Source organism: Trachurus trachurus (assembly GCF_905171665.1).
Source record: "Trachurus trachurus genome assembly, chromosome: 18".
In the NCBI taxonomy this organism is placed as follows: Eukaryota; Metazoa; Chordata; class Actinopteri; order Carangiformes; family Carangidae; genus Trachurus; species Trachurus trachurus.
The window spans coordinates 8,448,579-8,465,760 of record NC_139909.1 but is presented as its reverse complement, the minus strand read 5'-3'; the positions used below and the strand labels follow the sequence as shown (position 1 = coordinate 8,465,760).

General features: G+C 42.6%; 1 protein-coding gene across 1 annotated transcript; it reads right to left on the bottom strand.

Annotated features, from left to right (window-relative positions):
- Positions 1–681: 681 nt before the first annotated feature.
- On the bottom strand, positions 682–11,246 carry LOC311001485 (uncharacterized protein; the record flags this gene model as incomplete). The annotated part of the gene is made up of 9 exons (XM_083992573.1): positions 11,125–11,246; positions 8,850–8,949; positions 8,432–8,595; positions 5,187–5,325; positions 5,024–5,059; positions 1,444–1,707; positions 1,120–1,365; positions 880–1,002; positions 682–791 (listed from the first exon to the last, which is right to left on the bottom strand). The coding sequence occupies exons 4-9, from the start codon at positions 5,218–5,220 to the stop codon at positions 682–684; spliced, it is 813 nt and encodes a 270-aa protein (XP_083848699.1). The 5' UTR covers positions 5,221–5,325; positions 8,432–8,595; positions 8,850–8,949; positions 11,125–11,246.
- Between the last annotated feature and the right edge of the window lie 5,936 nt (positions 11,247–17,182).

The following is a 17,182-nucleotide window of genomic DNA, read 5'->3' as shown; positions in this document are numbered from 1 at the left end:
TCAATCGTAGGCTACTGGCGAAAATCAACCGTGTTTAAGATAGTGCTGTTAGTATCTTAGCCTGTGAAAGCAACATGATACGTCATTAGGCATAAATTACACAACACTACCACTACAGGTAATTCAATTAAACAAAAACGCAAAGCTAAATTGTGTAAAGTTCAGCTTTTCTTCACTGTTAAGGCTTGGGGCGGCCATCTTGGATTGCAAGCTCAACTAAACCACCGTTTTCTACAGGAAGGTCGAGTTTTTTTCGACCAACATGTGAACTTGATTTTGAAAAATCAATAAAATGAATTGGTTGGGTCTTTTCAACTTCTACTGGAGCCACCATGAGCCCAGTGACTGGAGAGCATCATTGATACCTCTCCAGTCACTGGGCTCATGGCTCAGTGTTGATCCTGGATCAACATTAGGCTTAGGCTTAGATAATTTGTCCACATGGTGGCACGGGCACGGCCCCGTAGTTGAGTGTACATCACTCAATAAATACACCTTCTTTTTTTTTTTTTTTACAAAGTTTGAAAAACAGTAAAATGAACAGAACTTTTAGTTAGTAGCTACTACACAATTAGGCTAATACAGGAAAACAGAAACAACTTCAACAATTAAAATTTAATTTATTTTGATTTTATTATGTTGAGTTTAAATCGTAACCACATGACACTAAACTCTGATGTCTTAGAAGTGATGTTGAGTGGTGACCATCATGATGTCATTGCTGTCCTCAGCCAATCTCTGCTCAGCATGGTTGGTCGGTGCTGTTGTCATTGACACAGTTGGGTCTTTTCCTGTCAGAAGAGTGAATGAAAACATTTAGATACAGTTTCAGACTGAACTCTAACAATGGGACCAGAAAACACCATGAACTGATGATACCTGTGGCTCTCTGACGATACAGTGACACCATGAGGACGGTGGAGATGAAGTACGGACAGATCACCGCCAGGTGAAGGAGAAGAATGACCATGAGCTGAAAGGAGGAAGAGTCAGGAGGCGGGGCTGAGGAAGAGGTGGGAGGAGCTTCTGTTACTGGTTTTCCTGTGGAGAATCCCACCGGACCAGGTGAATATGAGGATGAAATAAGAGGTGAAAGCCCCTGACCTTTGACCCCCTCACCTGTGACAGAGATCCAGCTGGATGGAGACACATGACCACTGATGTCACAGCTGTACAGGCCTTCATCAGACTTCTTCACATGGTGGATGGTCATGTGACGTGTAGGCTCGGTCCCGATGAAGACGCCATCTTTGTAGAAAGCAGCTGAGAGGTTCGGGGACAGGGAACTGGTCGATCGACAGCTCAGAGTGACATCACTTCCCTCCGTCACAGGGAGGGCGGGACTCTGCAGGATGACTGGTTCAGCTGGACACAGAGACAAAGGACAACAGTTGATCCACTGACGCTGAGCTTCATCAGCTCTGACTCTCAGACCAGTCTTACCAGTCACAGTGATGTTGATGCTGTTACTGGTTTCTCCCTCTGGGGACTCACACCAGTAAACTCCACTGTCCCATATGGCGATCAAACTGAATTTACATGAAGACCCATTATATTTCCCCCAGTCAGCTCCACACTGAGTCCTGTGTCGTTGGCTCGTGTTCCTCCTCAGCGTCCATCCATCAGAGCTGTCCTCGTCCTCACAGCTCAGAGACACAGAGTTTCTTCTGAAGAACTGGGAGCTGCCGGGACTCACAGTCAGAGAGGCTGCCAGGACAAGAGCACAACGATATAACTGTACATTTATATAACTTCAAAAAACAGACTTACGATCAGCTGCACCGCCTGCTGACCTTTGTCTTTGTTGCTGTTCAAGTCTTTTTGTTGTCGTTTTCTTTGCTTTCGAGGACATTTCCTGTGTCTTTGTTGATGTTTTGAGTCTAGTGGTATTAGTTTTTTATTGTGTCATGTCATCTTCGTCCACTTTTCTGGGGGCTAAGTTGTGGGGGCAGCGGTCTGAACAGGAATGCCTTGGACAACTCCTTCAGCTCATCCAGGGGGAGTTCCCAGCCCAGTCGAGTCCTCTTGGTGGACATACCTGGTGCCACCTCAGCTTGCTCCTTTCGATGTGGAGGAGCAGCGGCTCTACCACGAGCGCCTCCCAGGTGACACAGCTCCTTACCCAATCTTTAAGGGGGTGCCTTGCCACCATGCGCAGGAAACTCATTTCAGCTGCTTGCATCCGAGGACTTTTTCTTTCGGTCACCCAAAATTCATGACCATAGGTGACAGCAGGAACGTTGAATGGCCGCAAAATCGAGCCTGTTGGATCCTTTGAAAACCTTCTTCACTACAAGAGACCGGTACATCGACTGCATTACTGCTGCCTCTGCACCGATCTGACAGTGCTACACTTAAACTCCTCCACTTGTGGCAGGAGCTCTCCTCTGACCTGGAGGGGGCAAGCAACGTTTTGCCAGTCGAGAATCATGGCCTTAGACTTGAAAGTGCTGAAGGTACTGATTCTCATCCTGCCCGCTTCACACTCAATGCAAACCAAGCTCCTGTTGCAGTCGTACAGGGACCGTACAGCCTTAGCAGAGGGGCTCCGACCCCATACTACATAGCACCTCCCACAGGATGCCATGAGGGACACGGTTGAATGCCTTCTCCAAGTCCACAAAACATGTGGACTGGTTGGGCAAGACCAACTGATTAATCCAGGTGTGTCTGACCTCACAACAATGGTCAGACACACCTGGATTAATCAGTTGGTCCAATAATGTAAGACAGGAAATAAAGGAGCTGTCTTATTTCAGGAAGTAGTGGAGCTGTGCATAAAACCCATTGAACGTAAATCAACGATAAAGACGCTCCCTCCAAAAGTGTCTACTCGATTTTAGTTTGAAGTGTTGGGTGCACTATCTATCCCTAGCGTCCAGACACAGGAGGCAGACAGAGAGCAGAACGGAAGCAGCCCCATGCTGGAGGTCTGCAGCCAGACCCGTCTCAGTGCTTTGCCACTGAGGACCTTCCGAACTACCTCTGACTTCAGCTTGGGTGATGGATGAATCAACCTCTGGGTCCTCAGCCACTACTTCCGCTACGGAAGGTGGGTCAGTGGAGTTGAGGAGATTCTCAAAGTATTGATACCATCATCTGACAATACCCCCAGTTGAACCGCTCCCCACCTCCACTGTAATCAATGTTGGCAGGGCACTGTTTCCCCCTCCTGAGGTGCTGGACGGTTGACCAGAATTTCTTCGAGGCCGAACAATAGTCCACCATGGCCTCCCTGAAATTCTCCCAGATGCAACTGCATCCGCCCAGTCTGCAGCATGCTTGGCCTGCCGGTACCACTCAGCTGCCTCAGGAGTCCCTCGAGTCAACTAGGCTGGATAGGACTCTTTCTTCAGCTTGACGGCAACCCTTACTTCCGGTGTACACCAACAGGTTTGGGGGTTGCCACCACAACCGGCACCGGAGACCTTACAGCCACAGCTCCGAATAGCTGCATCAACAATGGAGGTACAAAACATGGTCCATTCAGAAGGAGGGGTGCTCTTGTGCTTCAGCCGGTGAATTGGTGCTCTCAGGAAGGACAGGTAATTGAAAGGTGCAATCACGTGGGTCACTTCACATAGGGACTGAACCCAAATGAAACAACTGGAGCACTCGATAAAATGCATAAGTTTAATATAGGTACACGACATCTAACGTTTCGACGCGGTGTAATGAAGACGCACACCGACACCCAACGTTTCATCTGAGGTCCTCTGATGAAGACGCACACCGCGTTGAAACGTTAGGTGTCGTACCTGTATTAAACTTCTGCATTTTATTGAGTGCTCCAGTTGTTTGATTTGGGTTCAGTCCCTTTGTGAAGTGACCCACGTGATTGTACCTTTCAATGGTCCATTCAAACTCAATGTCTCCAGCCTCCCTTGTGATCTGCTCGAAGCTCTCCTGGCGGTGGGAGTTGAAGACCTCCCTGACAGAGGGTTTACCAGACGTTCTCAACGGACCCTCACAATACATTTATGTCTGCCAAGTCTATCTGGCTTCCTCCTCCACCAGGGGGTGATGAGTTGACAGCTCAGCCCCTCTCTTCACACAAGTATCTAAGACATATGTCTGAAGGTCAGATGACATGACCACAAAGTCCATCATTGACCTTTGACCTAGGGTGACCTGGTGCCACGTGTTCTGATGGACACCAGTATGCTTGAACATGTTTGTTATGGACAAATTGTGACTAGCAAAGGAGTCCAGCAACAACACACCACACAGAGTCATATCGGGGAGGCTGTTCCTCCCAACCACAGCCCTCCAGGTAACACTGTCACTGTCCACTTGGGCATTGAAGTCCCCCAGCAGAACGATGGAGTCCCAGGCCTCCAAGGAGGCCGGGTACTCTGCACTGCTGTTTGGCCCATGAGCCGAAACAACAGTGAGAGACCTGTTAAGAGTTCTCAATGGACCTGACAATTACAACCCTACCCAACCCATGGGTTTTAAAGCCTGGACCCGGCAGAGCCTGAAGCATCAGCATTAGTTGTCTGACCGAACTTGGCCCGGCAAAAAGAAATAAGCGACATGCCTTTTTTGCAGCGGGAACAGATAGCACCCGTCTCCTGGCTCATGTCTCCTGGCCCCTCCGGTACTAGCTGCTATCAGGCGGGACTTAATGTACTGCTGTACATTTCCCCGTTGGTCAGCGGGCAGTTGGGCACAACTGATAAAATTTTGGCCACCGGAACATTGCGGTTTTGTGGAGATTGGAAACACACACAGCATTACAGACACATTTTTCTCTTTCTCTCTCTCTCTCTCCCTCCGCTGTCCAAGCCAGACTAAGTCCGCCCAATTAACTTAATTAGTCAGGCCAAAATGATCAGACCTGTCAGGCCTTCTCGGGTCGGGCTTGGGTTTAAATTGAGAACTCTAAACCCTGTCCCTGATCCAAAGGTGCAGGGAAATGACCCTCTCATTCACTGGGGAAAATGACAAAACAGGCTAGGCTCAGTTTTTATTGTTATTTTCTAAAACGAATCAGAAACTGTACCTTAATACATGTACTGACCTTGTTCTGTGGTGCAGCACAGCAGAGAGACCAGAGCTACAGAGAAATGAATTTTAGGTCGGTTGAAGATTTTAACAAGAAAACAAAGAAAACTGACAAACATCAATGTGTGGAACACAAAGTAATGGGGGTTTGGTTAATTAGATAAAACCAGTCGACTTACCGAGCAGCCACAGCAAAGATGTTTCCTCCATCATGACAAGATAGTAATGTTGGATTGATGCTCTGACAAGAACGTCACATCAAGCCAAACCCTCCTACTCCTTCCTCTGTAGCTGTGGTTGGTCGTGTTGTGGTTTCCTCTACAAAGACAATGCAGTACAGAAACTTAACAACAGTTGAATAATAGTTGTAACAATATAAGAGAAATTCAAAGAAAAAACTTCAAAAGATCAGATCAGGAGAAAAAACATTCAGAATGTAAGAATAAGATCATGATAATGTGCATGATGCTTTCACTGACATCACACTAAGTCTGATGGATGTGTGTTGTGCTGCAACAAAATAAACTGGGCTTTAATTACATGTTCAATCATTCAGAGACAGAATTTATTTAAAGGTGTGACCTATTGATGATATTGTTTTTCTAAATCAAGTTTAGACATTGGTAGAAAGAAACACCACTTTCCTGTAGAGAACAGTGGTTTAGTTGAGAGGAAATGAGAGCGTTTGGTATGTGACGTAGTTTTGTACCTGATATCTGGTTTAAACCACGGAAATGTCAGTGGTTAACGTGAAGTGCAGCTGCATGTTATCATGCATAGGCAAACTCATACCACAGAGGGCTAATCTGGCTGCAGGCTTTTGTTCCAAACAAGCAGCTGTGGTCAAACTGTGTGTTCTTGATAAGCTATAGATGTATGGGTCATGGTCATGCATGTGTTCCTGCTGCTTTCCAACTTTTATCATCACCATTTTAGCTTCTCTCCATTGGCATCATCTATATGGAAAAGACATCAAAATCCTTCTGTTAATTTATAAAGCCTGGTACACATAAATTTATCTGGCTGATTTTGGCCCAATTTCCTCGTTCTGACCAAGGGCAGCAAACGCCCGATTATCTGATGGCTCCAAACATTATCCTATGAGATTATCCTGTGGTGCGAGGTGTGTTAAGAGTCAATTTTCTTCTTTTCATAGAGCTCACACCTTGTGGAAGAGATGCAAGGGTAAAAACCACAATGCAGACATGTGCCACTTTAATGATTTAAAATGTCACAATTGTGGAAAAATGTGACAAATTAAAATAGAACGCAGAAGAAAAATTACTGCTGCTCAAACACACAAAAGACGTTTTAGACATTCTGAAAATAACACAAAATCTGTGGAGTTAAAAGAGACTGAAGTGCCAATGTTTAACAAGCCACCAAGAGTGTAAACAAGCTTTTCGAATGAACTTATGACAAAGAAATTGAGATGGAGATGGACACTGGGGCTGCTGGGAGTATCATGTCAGAGTCTCAGACAAAGTTCCCAGAACAACCACTAGGCAGTGCTAGCATCAAGCTAAAGACTTACACACAGGATACGCGATGCCTGTGTTAGGGCAATGTGAAGCTGTTGTGGGCTACAAACAACAAAGAGAACAGTTGTCTCTGATTGTAATTAAAGGTGTTGGCCCAGCATTGTGTGGCAGGAACTGGTTGCAAAAGTTAACCCTGGATTGGAAAGAAATAAACAGTGAAATGCAGCAACCAAGATCAATCAAAGATGTGCTGGAAATGCACTCTGGAGTGTTTAAAGATGAACTGGGCACACTAAAAGGCATTACAGCAGAAAGGTATGTAAAACCTGGTGCTGCCCATTGCTATTTGCCATGAAGTCAAGAGTGGATGCTGAATTAGATCAACTGGAGAAGACTGGTATAATATCACGCTTTAGTGGGCTGCACCAGTGGTGAAAAGAGACAACACAATTCAGCTGTGTGGCGATTATTAATTAACAGTAAATCAGACTGCCACTACAGAGACCTATCCCTTGCCCCGAATTGAGGAGCTGATGGCCTCCCTCAGCATGTCAGCAGATGAGCCAAAGAAACTACTGACCATCAAAACAGATCGAGGGTTATTTGTGTACAATAGACTGGCTTTTGGTGTTGGTTCAGCACCTTCCATTTTCCAAAGGAAAATCTAATGAAAGATCTGGATGTTGTTGTCTATTTGGATGATTTGTTAGTTACAGGAAACACTGAACAAGATCATCTGGAAAAGCTGCTAAAGCTGCTACAGAGACTCCAAGAGAGCGGCTTGAGAGTCAGGGAAACCAAATGCGAGTTTGGTAAAAGCAGATTAAATACTTGGGACATGTTTTGAACAGCCAGGGCATTCATCCATCTTCAGACAAGATAAAAGCAATCAAGTATGCACCAGCACCATCCTACATGAAAGAACTGAGAGTATTTTTGGGGTTAGTGAATTACTATGGGCGATCACAGATGCTGGCCCATGCTGAGAAAAAATATTCTCAGATTGAAAAATAAGGGCTGGCACTGATTTGAGGTCAAAAAGTTCTATCAATACTTATGAGGAAGGAAATTCAAGCTCGTCTCTGCTTATGACTATTGCATTGAGTACTGTGCTTCAGAAAAAACACACCAATGCAGACGGACTGTCAAGGGCTCCATTACCTGACACAAGTGATGTAGGGACTGAAGCCATAGTGCAGAACATTCATGACCTATTAACTGAACATTTGATGCAAGCACCATTTGATGCTGATCAAGTTGCACGTGCCACAAGCACAGTATAGCTAAAAGATGTGCTGAAAGCCCCGGCATGCAAATACGTATGTATGGTGGTCTAAGATTGACATGGATGTGGAGCAGGTCTGCAAAGCCTGTGAATCTTGCCAGGTGGAACAGGTGTGCTCCAAGACAACATGTCAGCCGGTGCTGATCTTGTGCATATCGACAGTGCAGAAGTGCTTTGTCTGAGCGCTATGACCCTTAATATGCAGATTAATTGTTCTTTACAAAGCAGGTTGACAGTTGCACTAAGTTGGTCAATATAATAATAATAATGTAACTACTGTGTTCAGTTCAGTATAGCTCTGTTACATTATGCCTGTCTTAAAAAGGTACAGAATTAAAAATAAAACAAGGGAGTTTGTTAAATTAACTTGTGATGTTTGTATGATAATACAAGGCACTGATTATTTAAGTGATATGGTGTAACAGAAGAGTACTTTCATTTAAAAAGGCGGTGATGTGATGTATCAGACTTTGAGTTTTGTATTTTGTGCCGTAGTTCTCAGTGTATCAGGGAATGCTGGGATGTGTGTGTCGAGTTCGGTTTTGCCACGAGCCGAGTAAAGGTGCCATGTGCAGTAAGAGTGACTGCGTCCTGTGAATCATTAGGGAAATACACCATAGTTAGGTTAACAGATGTGTGTGTGTTATGTGTCACTCACCCATCTGGACCACGGAGCAGCTCTTGATGGAACACTCTTGACTCCTGATGGGATTTCTTACACTTGTCCTGCTTGTCGATGGTGATCCTGGTGTTTTTATGCGCCATGACGATGACAGCGGTGGTGATGGAGGGCTGGAATGACGGACGCTGGCACCTGTGGAGCTGAGAGACGACAAAACAAAACAAAACAAAAAGGATTATCTTCAGTGATGAAGGAAATGGTAGATACCAGTACATCTGTGTTTCAGCAGCGGTTTGAGTTCCTCCCGTTGACTCGCCCTCAGCCCCTGGTAATACATCACACACAGCAGATGGAAAGTGGAAGAGATTAACTCTACACACTTTCCCTCGTTCACTAACAGTCCAGACAAATGTCATTGGTGTAGCACTAAAATTCCTCTTGTAATAAGAAATACCTGCAGACAGTGATGGACCAGCCACAGGGCCAGAACAGCTGCCACGTTATGATGTGAAAACATCTCTAATGAGCTGCACGTGTCTCCTCATCATCAGACCCTGTAACCCAAAGAAACAATCCTGATTAAAATGACTTATTAATCTACACATCAACACAGGCACCAACTGTGTAGATATGAATATGAAACGTCACATACAAAGCTCTTTTTAGATACAATAAATACGTTGCTATAGTATATTCCTACTTACACTTTAAATTAAATTAAATTGATTGCTCTGACATGTTGCCACTGATAAAGTAGTAGGCTGGTAATTTAATATTTACTGATTCTTTCATTCATTTTCTTCTTCTTTGATGGTGAACAAACAACCAGGGTTTGGGCTTCATTTACTGCCACCGCAGGGATTTCATAATGCTCATAATGTGTTTTGTAAAACTATAGGTCATTAAATTTAAATATCTTACTAATGTACTTCTTTGCACTAAATCAAAAGGAATAATTATGAGTTTTCAAGCCCTTTGAGACAAACTGTTTGTAAAAACCTTGTTTCATTAGGTTATAATTCATTGATCTGGCCCACTTTAGATCAAATGTGCTTTATGTGGCCCCTTTAAACACAGAGCGTGTACTGCAAAATCTCTTTACCGTCTGTAGAAAAGTGTTTTAAGTCTAGTCTTTAAGTTTATACATTAAAACATTAAAAGGTGCAATAACAGGGTATATACAGGGATCTGGAAGTTAATTCTAATACCTGTGTAAGACTTTTTCAAGACCTTCTCAATATTTTTTAACACCTCACCGCCGCTTCAAGCTGTAACCATTTACATCAGTGACACTTTTAACTCAACAGTTTTAGTTTGTGATAAAGGCTATAGACCACTATGATACAACAGAATTCAAAATAGGCCAGGATAATAAATCCAAGGCAAAGTTTATCAAAAAACTAAACAAAAAAACATTGTGCCACTCAAAAAACAAAAAACAACAATCTTCTTTTCTATTTTATGTACTGGTTCATCTTTGGTTTTTAATAAAATGAATAAATGCACACACTTTCACAATGTTTTTTAGGACTCAAACTCTTGGACAGCTAATTCAGAAAAAATATTAACACTTTATAAAGTTGTGAAAAGACTTTTAATACTTTTTTAAGGGTCTTAATTTTCCCAAAATTGATTTATCACCTTTTAATACTTTTCAAGACCCCGCGGACACCCTGCTATAGTTTATACTTTAAAACATTAAAAGGTGCAATAAACTTTGGATTTGACTTTAATACTGTATGTCGAAGTGAGGTTTCTCAACTTTCCCCTCCTCCGCTGAAGGGGAAAGTTTAGTTGTTGTTCACCTGCCCACATTCCTGCCCACTCTCTCTTCCGCCCTGAGTCGCTCTTTGCGATCCGGCAGCGGAGCTAAACACACCTGTTCCCGTTCACCTGTCCAAACGCCTCCAAGCGCCCGATTTTCACAGAATAATTTATTTAGGTTCGTTTTTGACTGAACATGCGTCGTGCCTCGTCGTGTGTCTGTGGATTGTTTTTGCTTGTCAGCCTTTTGCCTGACACCGAGTTAAAACCCGTCTTGAAGCCCTCATCCGTCTCATCATCAGTTCCCAGTAAGTGATTAACGTTACATTGTTGTTACAAATGTGTTTTTACTCGTTTGGGTTTAAAAAAAAAAAAAGTTTATTTCGACTATATGACACTTAACGGTTCATAAACTACTCTTTATTTTGTTGCCACTTCCGGTATATTTGCTAACGTAGCCGCTAGCTTGACTAACGTTGGGCCTACACCTGTTTGAGACCTGTGTTGTTGTTCACCTGTCGCTTGAAACCTACCGACTTTAACTTACCGGTAGATCTATTTAGTTTCCCTGTGATGAAAATTGGAAGAAGAAACGTTTGCAACTCTTACAAATCTGAATTTAGTTTTTTTGGGGGGTATTCAGAGTGAAAGTTTGGTGTGATCGAGCCATTAGCATAATGCTCGCTATAGCACCTGCTGCTCTAACTTAACTAACCGTGTTTATCCAACTAACCTCGGCGATAAATGGTAAATGGACTTGCTTTTACATGGCGCTTATGTAGTCTATGAAAAGTCCAACGAGCACTGTGTAAATAAAAGTCAAATCACCATGTATCTTCGAGGTTTTTTGTTGGACAAACACAGAGAGCAGCAGGTGCTAACTGCTAACGAGTGTTAGCCTCACTTAGCTCCGCACCAAACCTTTAACCCAAAACTCAAACTCGGGTTTCAGATTCGCAACTCACCTCACCACCTGCACCCGTCTCTCCTCTTCTCCTTCACAAGACGAGGAGGGAGGTAAAACGACAATTGCATCGATTGTTTTTCAAGCTTAGATCGATTCAAACAGGTGAACAACACAGGTGTGTGGGCTACGGCAGCTACACGTCACCGCGTCATGGCGTCATGGCGTCAGTTAAAGGAGCAGTCAGAGATGTTTGGTGAATGATCTTGTCACAATGGCCATGATTGTAGTTTGCATGGGATAGGTCTGTCCTTTTAGTGTTAATTTTGACTGTTTTTTCTCTGTTTGTTTTTCTTTTTTCTTTTATTTAACTTTTGTTGTGCTGTCATAATTATAACTTTATTGTTGCTGTTGTAGCGAATGTGGGCGGAAAGGCTGAAATGTTGTTGTTGTTGTTGTTGTTGTTGTTGTTACAACTTGAAATAAAGCTTTGAAAAAACAAAAAAAACAGTTAAAGGAGCAGTCTGCCAGTCTGAGGTGAAACGGTGATAACAGGTAGTTTTTCCATTGAAAACCATGCAGTTTGCTATGCTATGCATGCCTTTATTCTGAAATTGTACAAATTACTTGGTCCAGAGATGTTTTGTGTGTGGTCAAAGGAGGGAATTTGATTTTTATGCTGGAAAACTAATACCCACATTATTTGTCATTATTTTATTTTCATTAATAATCTTACAATGTGAATTTAGCAGCCGTATTCTCAGGAAAAACCGCAGCCAGATTTTTTAAAAAGTCACTTTCTTTTGGTTTTTGTGTGTATTGGTCTAGATTCAGAGAGAGAGAGAAAGAGAGAAAACCAGTGAAATGTCCACCTTTTGGGTGGATTTTAACAAGCAGAAAGTTTCATTAACCAGAAAATGTTTTATAGATTATTTATCCTCCTAGGAGAAATGTGGAGTTCTTCTTTATCAGACTAATAGTTATCAAAGTTTCCAATGATCCTGGGCCTGTACTGGTTTCACATCCAAACAAACCGACAAAAGTTTTGTGTCCTTACATGACCGACTACACCTAAATCTGCAGACATGATAAACATGAAACTTATAAACAAGATGTTTTTGATTGACTTACGTACTTTAACCTCTCTGCTCTGTGTTTCCCCTCTCTCTCTCTCTCTCTCCACTAGATGAGACTATGACAGCTCCCCCTGGAGACGTCACTCTGACCTGTGTAGCTCCCAGAAACTTCTCATTTGAAGCTCTAGAGTTGATCAGACCAGACCTCGAGGGAAATGTCATTTACTGCCAGCGGGACCATCAACCTGTTGTGGAAAAACAGAATTTGTTTTTTAAAGACCGTGTGATCGAGTGTCAAATGACAGATCATAACGTGTCTGTGATCCTTAAGAATGCAACATATAACGACTCAGCAAAATACGAATGTCACTTCATCAACAAGACAGAACAACTCTCTGATGGAAACGGCAGCTTTGGCACTAACTCCTCCTATAACATCAACCTGACTATCTCAGGTGAGTCTTGGTGCAGCTTCTTCTTGTTTGTTGATGTGATGGTCGAACCACAGACTCTTCTGAATAATGTCCATCCCTCATCATCACAGACCTGACATCTGCTCCACAGGTCCCACAGCTGGAGATGTGAAGGGAGGTGGTGGGAATGGAACGGATGAAGACCCCAGCAACAAGGATGGAGGAAACACGGGTGAAGGAAGCAAGGATAGAAGAAACATACTTGGAGAAGGTGGGAATGGAACGGATGGAGTTCACAGCAACCATGGCGGCATAGGACTGCAGGATTTGACAGGATGGGCGGTGGCAGCTGGTGTAGGACTTTTTATTGCTGTTGTTGCTGTTGTTGCAGTTTTTATCTTCATTACAAAATGTAAGACAAAACAGACAGAGCTGAGTTCACCCCAACTTTCTGCTGAAGGAGTAAATGAAACTCTGGTGCAAAAGCAACACACACCACAAATGGAGGAGGTGGGAATGGAACTGATGGAGTCCACAGCAACTACAGCGGCATAAGACTGCAGGATTTGACAGGACTGGCAGCTGGTGTAGGATTTTTTATTGCTGTTTTTTTTTTTAAAGTTTTTATCTGCATTAGAAAACCTAAGACAGCCAAACAGACACAGCCGAGTTTAGACCAACTTAATGCTGAAGGAGTAAGCATCCGTAAAACCGAAAGTAAGGAAACGCTGGTTAATTAAAATAACAAAATAACGATAGAAACAAAACGATATATTTATCGAAAATGGGCCCATTGTGGGTAACGTAGATTCATCCACATTAATATGAGACTTTTTAATAACCAAATACAAACTCCTCGTTGTCCCTTTAAACGTACACTGACTAAAAGAGTAACGTTATTCAGTCTCAGATAAAATATTTGTGTATTTCTGGTGATTGTCTCAAGATTTTGTCCAATGGGAGGGGTAGGGGTGGGGGCGGGGGTCCGTGGTCTAATTTGTGCCGGTTTTAGGGGCCCTTGATGTAAAAAGGTTTGAGAAATTCTTGTCCTCAAAAACACTTTTACCCTCAAACTCCACAGTTCAGCTCTATAGTTGTCGATCTTTTCACGTGTTTTCAAGACCCAGATTCTAACATATTTATTATGTTTTCAATTAATATCTTGTATTTCACTTTACAAAGACTTTAACAATAATCCATTAATGTTAATAATGCGTTGGACACATGATTCTGTTATCTGAATTATCTCGGTTTACATGAGCACTTAAAGCAGAAGTAAGCAATATTTTTGTGTTAATATAAGTCTTAAATAGTTATATCTTCCGACAGCAATCACTTACATAGAGTGTTTGGACTGAAACACGGGTCTCTCAGTCCCTCTGCTCTGCTCTGAGCCGAGGAGAAAACATTTATCGTATCTTACAGTTTTTATCCAATGAGGAGAGAGAACGGCATGAAGGGCTGTGTGTGCAGCCAAGGGACCTCACTGTGTTAAGTCTGTCCTCTGCACTTTACTCTTTGTTTAAAGACCCACTCCCGTGAAAATCGTGTTTTTTGAGCTTTTCACATGTTCCTGTGGCATTTTTCTTGTGTTAGAGCACTTATCAGCAGAGAAGGAAGTGCAAAATTGCATTTCAGAGTTTTTCTGCCTTCAAACTGCTGTGAACCAATGGCAGACGCGAACTGGCAGTTTCAGGGAGACTGGAGCTGACGTGTCACAGCTCCAGGGGAGGGCACTAGTGCTACAAGCTCCCGCCCCGCTCTGCATCTGGCTCAGAGGTGAAAGCCTTCACAGCTCGGTGTAGCTGTCAAGGTATAACAGGTATAGCTCACCTGGTAGAGCAGCTTGCACTATGAGCAAGGACTATGCTCCAGTCTGGGATCGAATCCCAGTGTGGAGTTTTACGCTAAACGCTCTGAATCTGTAATTGTACAATGTCCAGCTGTCAGCAAGCGGGGGGTGGGGTGCGAGGAGGTGGCTGGGCGGGTGCAGAGCAGCACAGTCTCCGCCCACCCCCCAGAGGTGCATTGCTAATGTGCATGGCTAATGAGCTGGTTTTAAAATGACCAAAAAGGGTCGCGGGAGTGGGACTTTAACTATGTGTCTGTTTATATTTATTATTTTTTAATTGTTTCTATTGTTTTTTACATGTTATTCCGTCCTGTTGCTAAACCTGAGTATTTCATTCCTTCTTGTGTTTTCAAATGTTGAATGACAAGTAAACAAGCATGAGAGAGGCTTGTAGCGTGTCGCCATCAGTTAGTTTGCTATGAGAGTTAGCTAACTAAAGTGAAGGTCGGTTGCAGAAGTGTTACTACTAGACTGTGTCAGCACTTTTTGTACTTTTTCTCACTCCATCTGTGCCTCCATCTTTGCTCCTGGTGAGATTTATTGTTACTATGAAGGGACAGTAGCCGGGTGGCAGATTAAAAAGAAAAACCAAACTGTCTAGTTCAGCTGGAAAGAGGAAGTAATTACCAAGATGAAGGAAAACTGAGACCAGACAAAAAGTTGCAAATGTACTTTATCGTCCAAAAAGTTCAACTCACTTTTGGGTTTTGTCACTAATGAATGGTCAGTGGCCTATTGATGCACTTTCAAAATGAGTTGGATGTATTTGTTATTTCAAGGTTTTATGAACAGACCTGAAGTTGTTTTTTTGTAAAAATAAAAAAAAATAAAAATCTGTTTTAAATTTGAAATGATTTATGAAGAAAAAATAAACCTTTAAACAGCCTGTTGTGTGATTGTTTTCAAGGACGTAACTCTGGGTTAAACATTGGGGTGGGGGTTAAGATTAGGGATTTCTTCCGTATCTTATCCTAAGAAGAGTATGTTTACAGTTGTGTGTGCTTGCCTTTTAGTGAGTTTAGTTTATTATGTTGAGGACAATCCCAATTAATCAACTGTATAGATGTGTGTGTGTGTGTGTGTGTATATGTCTATAAGAGTAAAAGGGCAGCTTTAGGCAACATGGCTATTATCCTGCTGTAGTGATAGTGTCTCTCCCTTCTTTAAATCCTTTTTAAACCTTGTTTTTGACCTTGCTACTTTTATTCACACTTATCCATTCTTTAACTGGTTGTGCAATGTTGTTAATGTTATATGTGCATCTCTGTGTATGAGGTGTGTGTGTGTGTGTGTGTGTGGGGGGGGGGGGGTCCTGTCCGCTGTCTGGTGCTGCTGTGGTAACAAGTTAACTCACAAGTCCCAGGCCAGATGACAGCCTATTAACTTGTAAAGCACTTTGTGTTACATTTTATGTGAAAAGTGAACCGGTTAATAAAGTTTGTAGTTAACTTATAACCCAGCCACAAATTACACCCGTTATTCACCTGCAGTCTAGTCACCAGACAGTGTCAGGTATCACACAGTCCCAACAGACATTTGCCTTGGAGTCGCTCTAAATGCCACAGAAATAAGAGGAAAAAGAAAAATGGGAGCAACACAAACTAAATCAAGTAACATCAGTTGCCCTGAACGGACTGTGTGTGAGGGCTGATGATAATCTCTCTGGTTCATAAATAATGATCGATTATTGTCTGCAGTGCTTTGTCAGGGATAAAACCTCCACTCGGGGTCTATAACCCTCTCCTGTTGGAGGTTTCTGTGGTGTTTGTACTTCACAGCCTAATTAACGTCTGTGCGTAACTTGTCCGGATTAAAAAAATATATATAAAAAAACGCATACGAAAAACCAGACCTATAAGACCTTCAACCTCCGATGTCTGTGCTGCGCAAAATAAATGCTCCTTCAACAACGGTCTGAAACTGTGTTGGCCTTCTATGTGTAACCTTGAGGATTGTCTAGCACACAGGGGCTTCAATTAAGGAGGCCACAACGGTCAGTGTGGGTCAATCATAACATGCCATTTATTTACAATTCTAAAATAACACAGTCAATGAAGAACAAGAAGACAGACAGTCATATCACGGCTGGGGGACCAACCACCCACTGCCTAGGACACTGGGAGTAAACTAAATATCAAAAAGAAATATAAACCCAACACACTTCAAATAAAGACACCACACTAATTAAATGTGCAACCACAAACCATATCACCATCTAAAGTGAACTCCCAGCATCTCAACCACACCGGTGAATGGAGGACCCCACCAGCCGCAACACTAGAAACAGAAGAGGACAGAATGTTAAAATCCTAAAACTAAACAAACTCTAATTTAAAATAATAAATAAAATCAATATGGCTAAAATATAAAATACTTAACTAAAATAAACGGCAGTCAGTGCTGAGCCTAAAAGCAAAAGAAAGCACTGTTAATTTAGTTGTAGGACATAAAAGTATGAGGTTTAAATGATGATGTTTTTGCATACCTCCGTATTTTAAAACAGTTAAGGTTTCAGTCCTACAAACAAATGATAGACCCACAATTAAAATCATTAAAACACAGATACCTCAGGGTGCACGAATGCACCCCTACGTTACCCTAATAATTAAAATACTACCCTGATAAAACAATTCTAAAAAAACCCAAAAGTCTATCTTACCAGAGCAGAGAGTCAACAGTCACAGCCACACAAAGGATTTGGAGAGAGTGACTCCTGGAGTCACACCTGCTATTAATCAGCCTCTCCTCAGCTCCTGTCTCCTCTGATTGGTCTCTGCT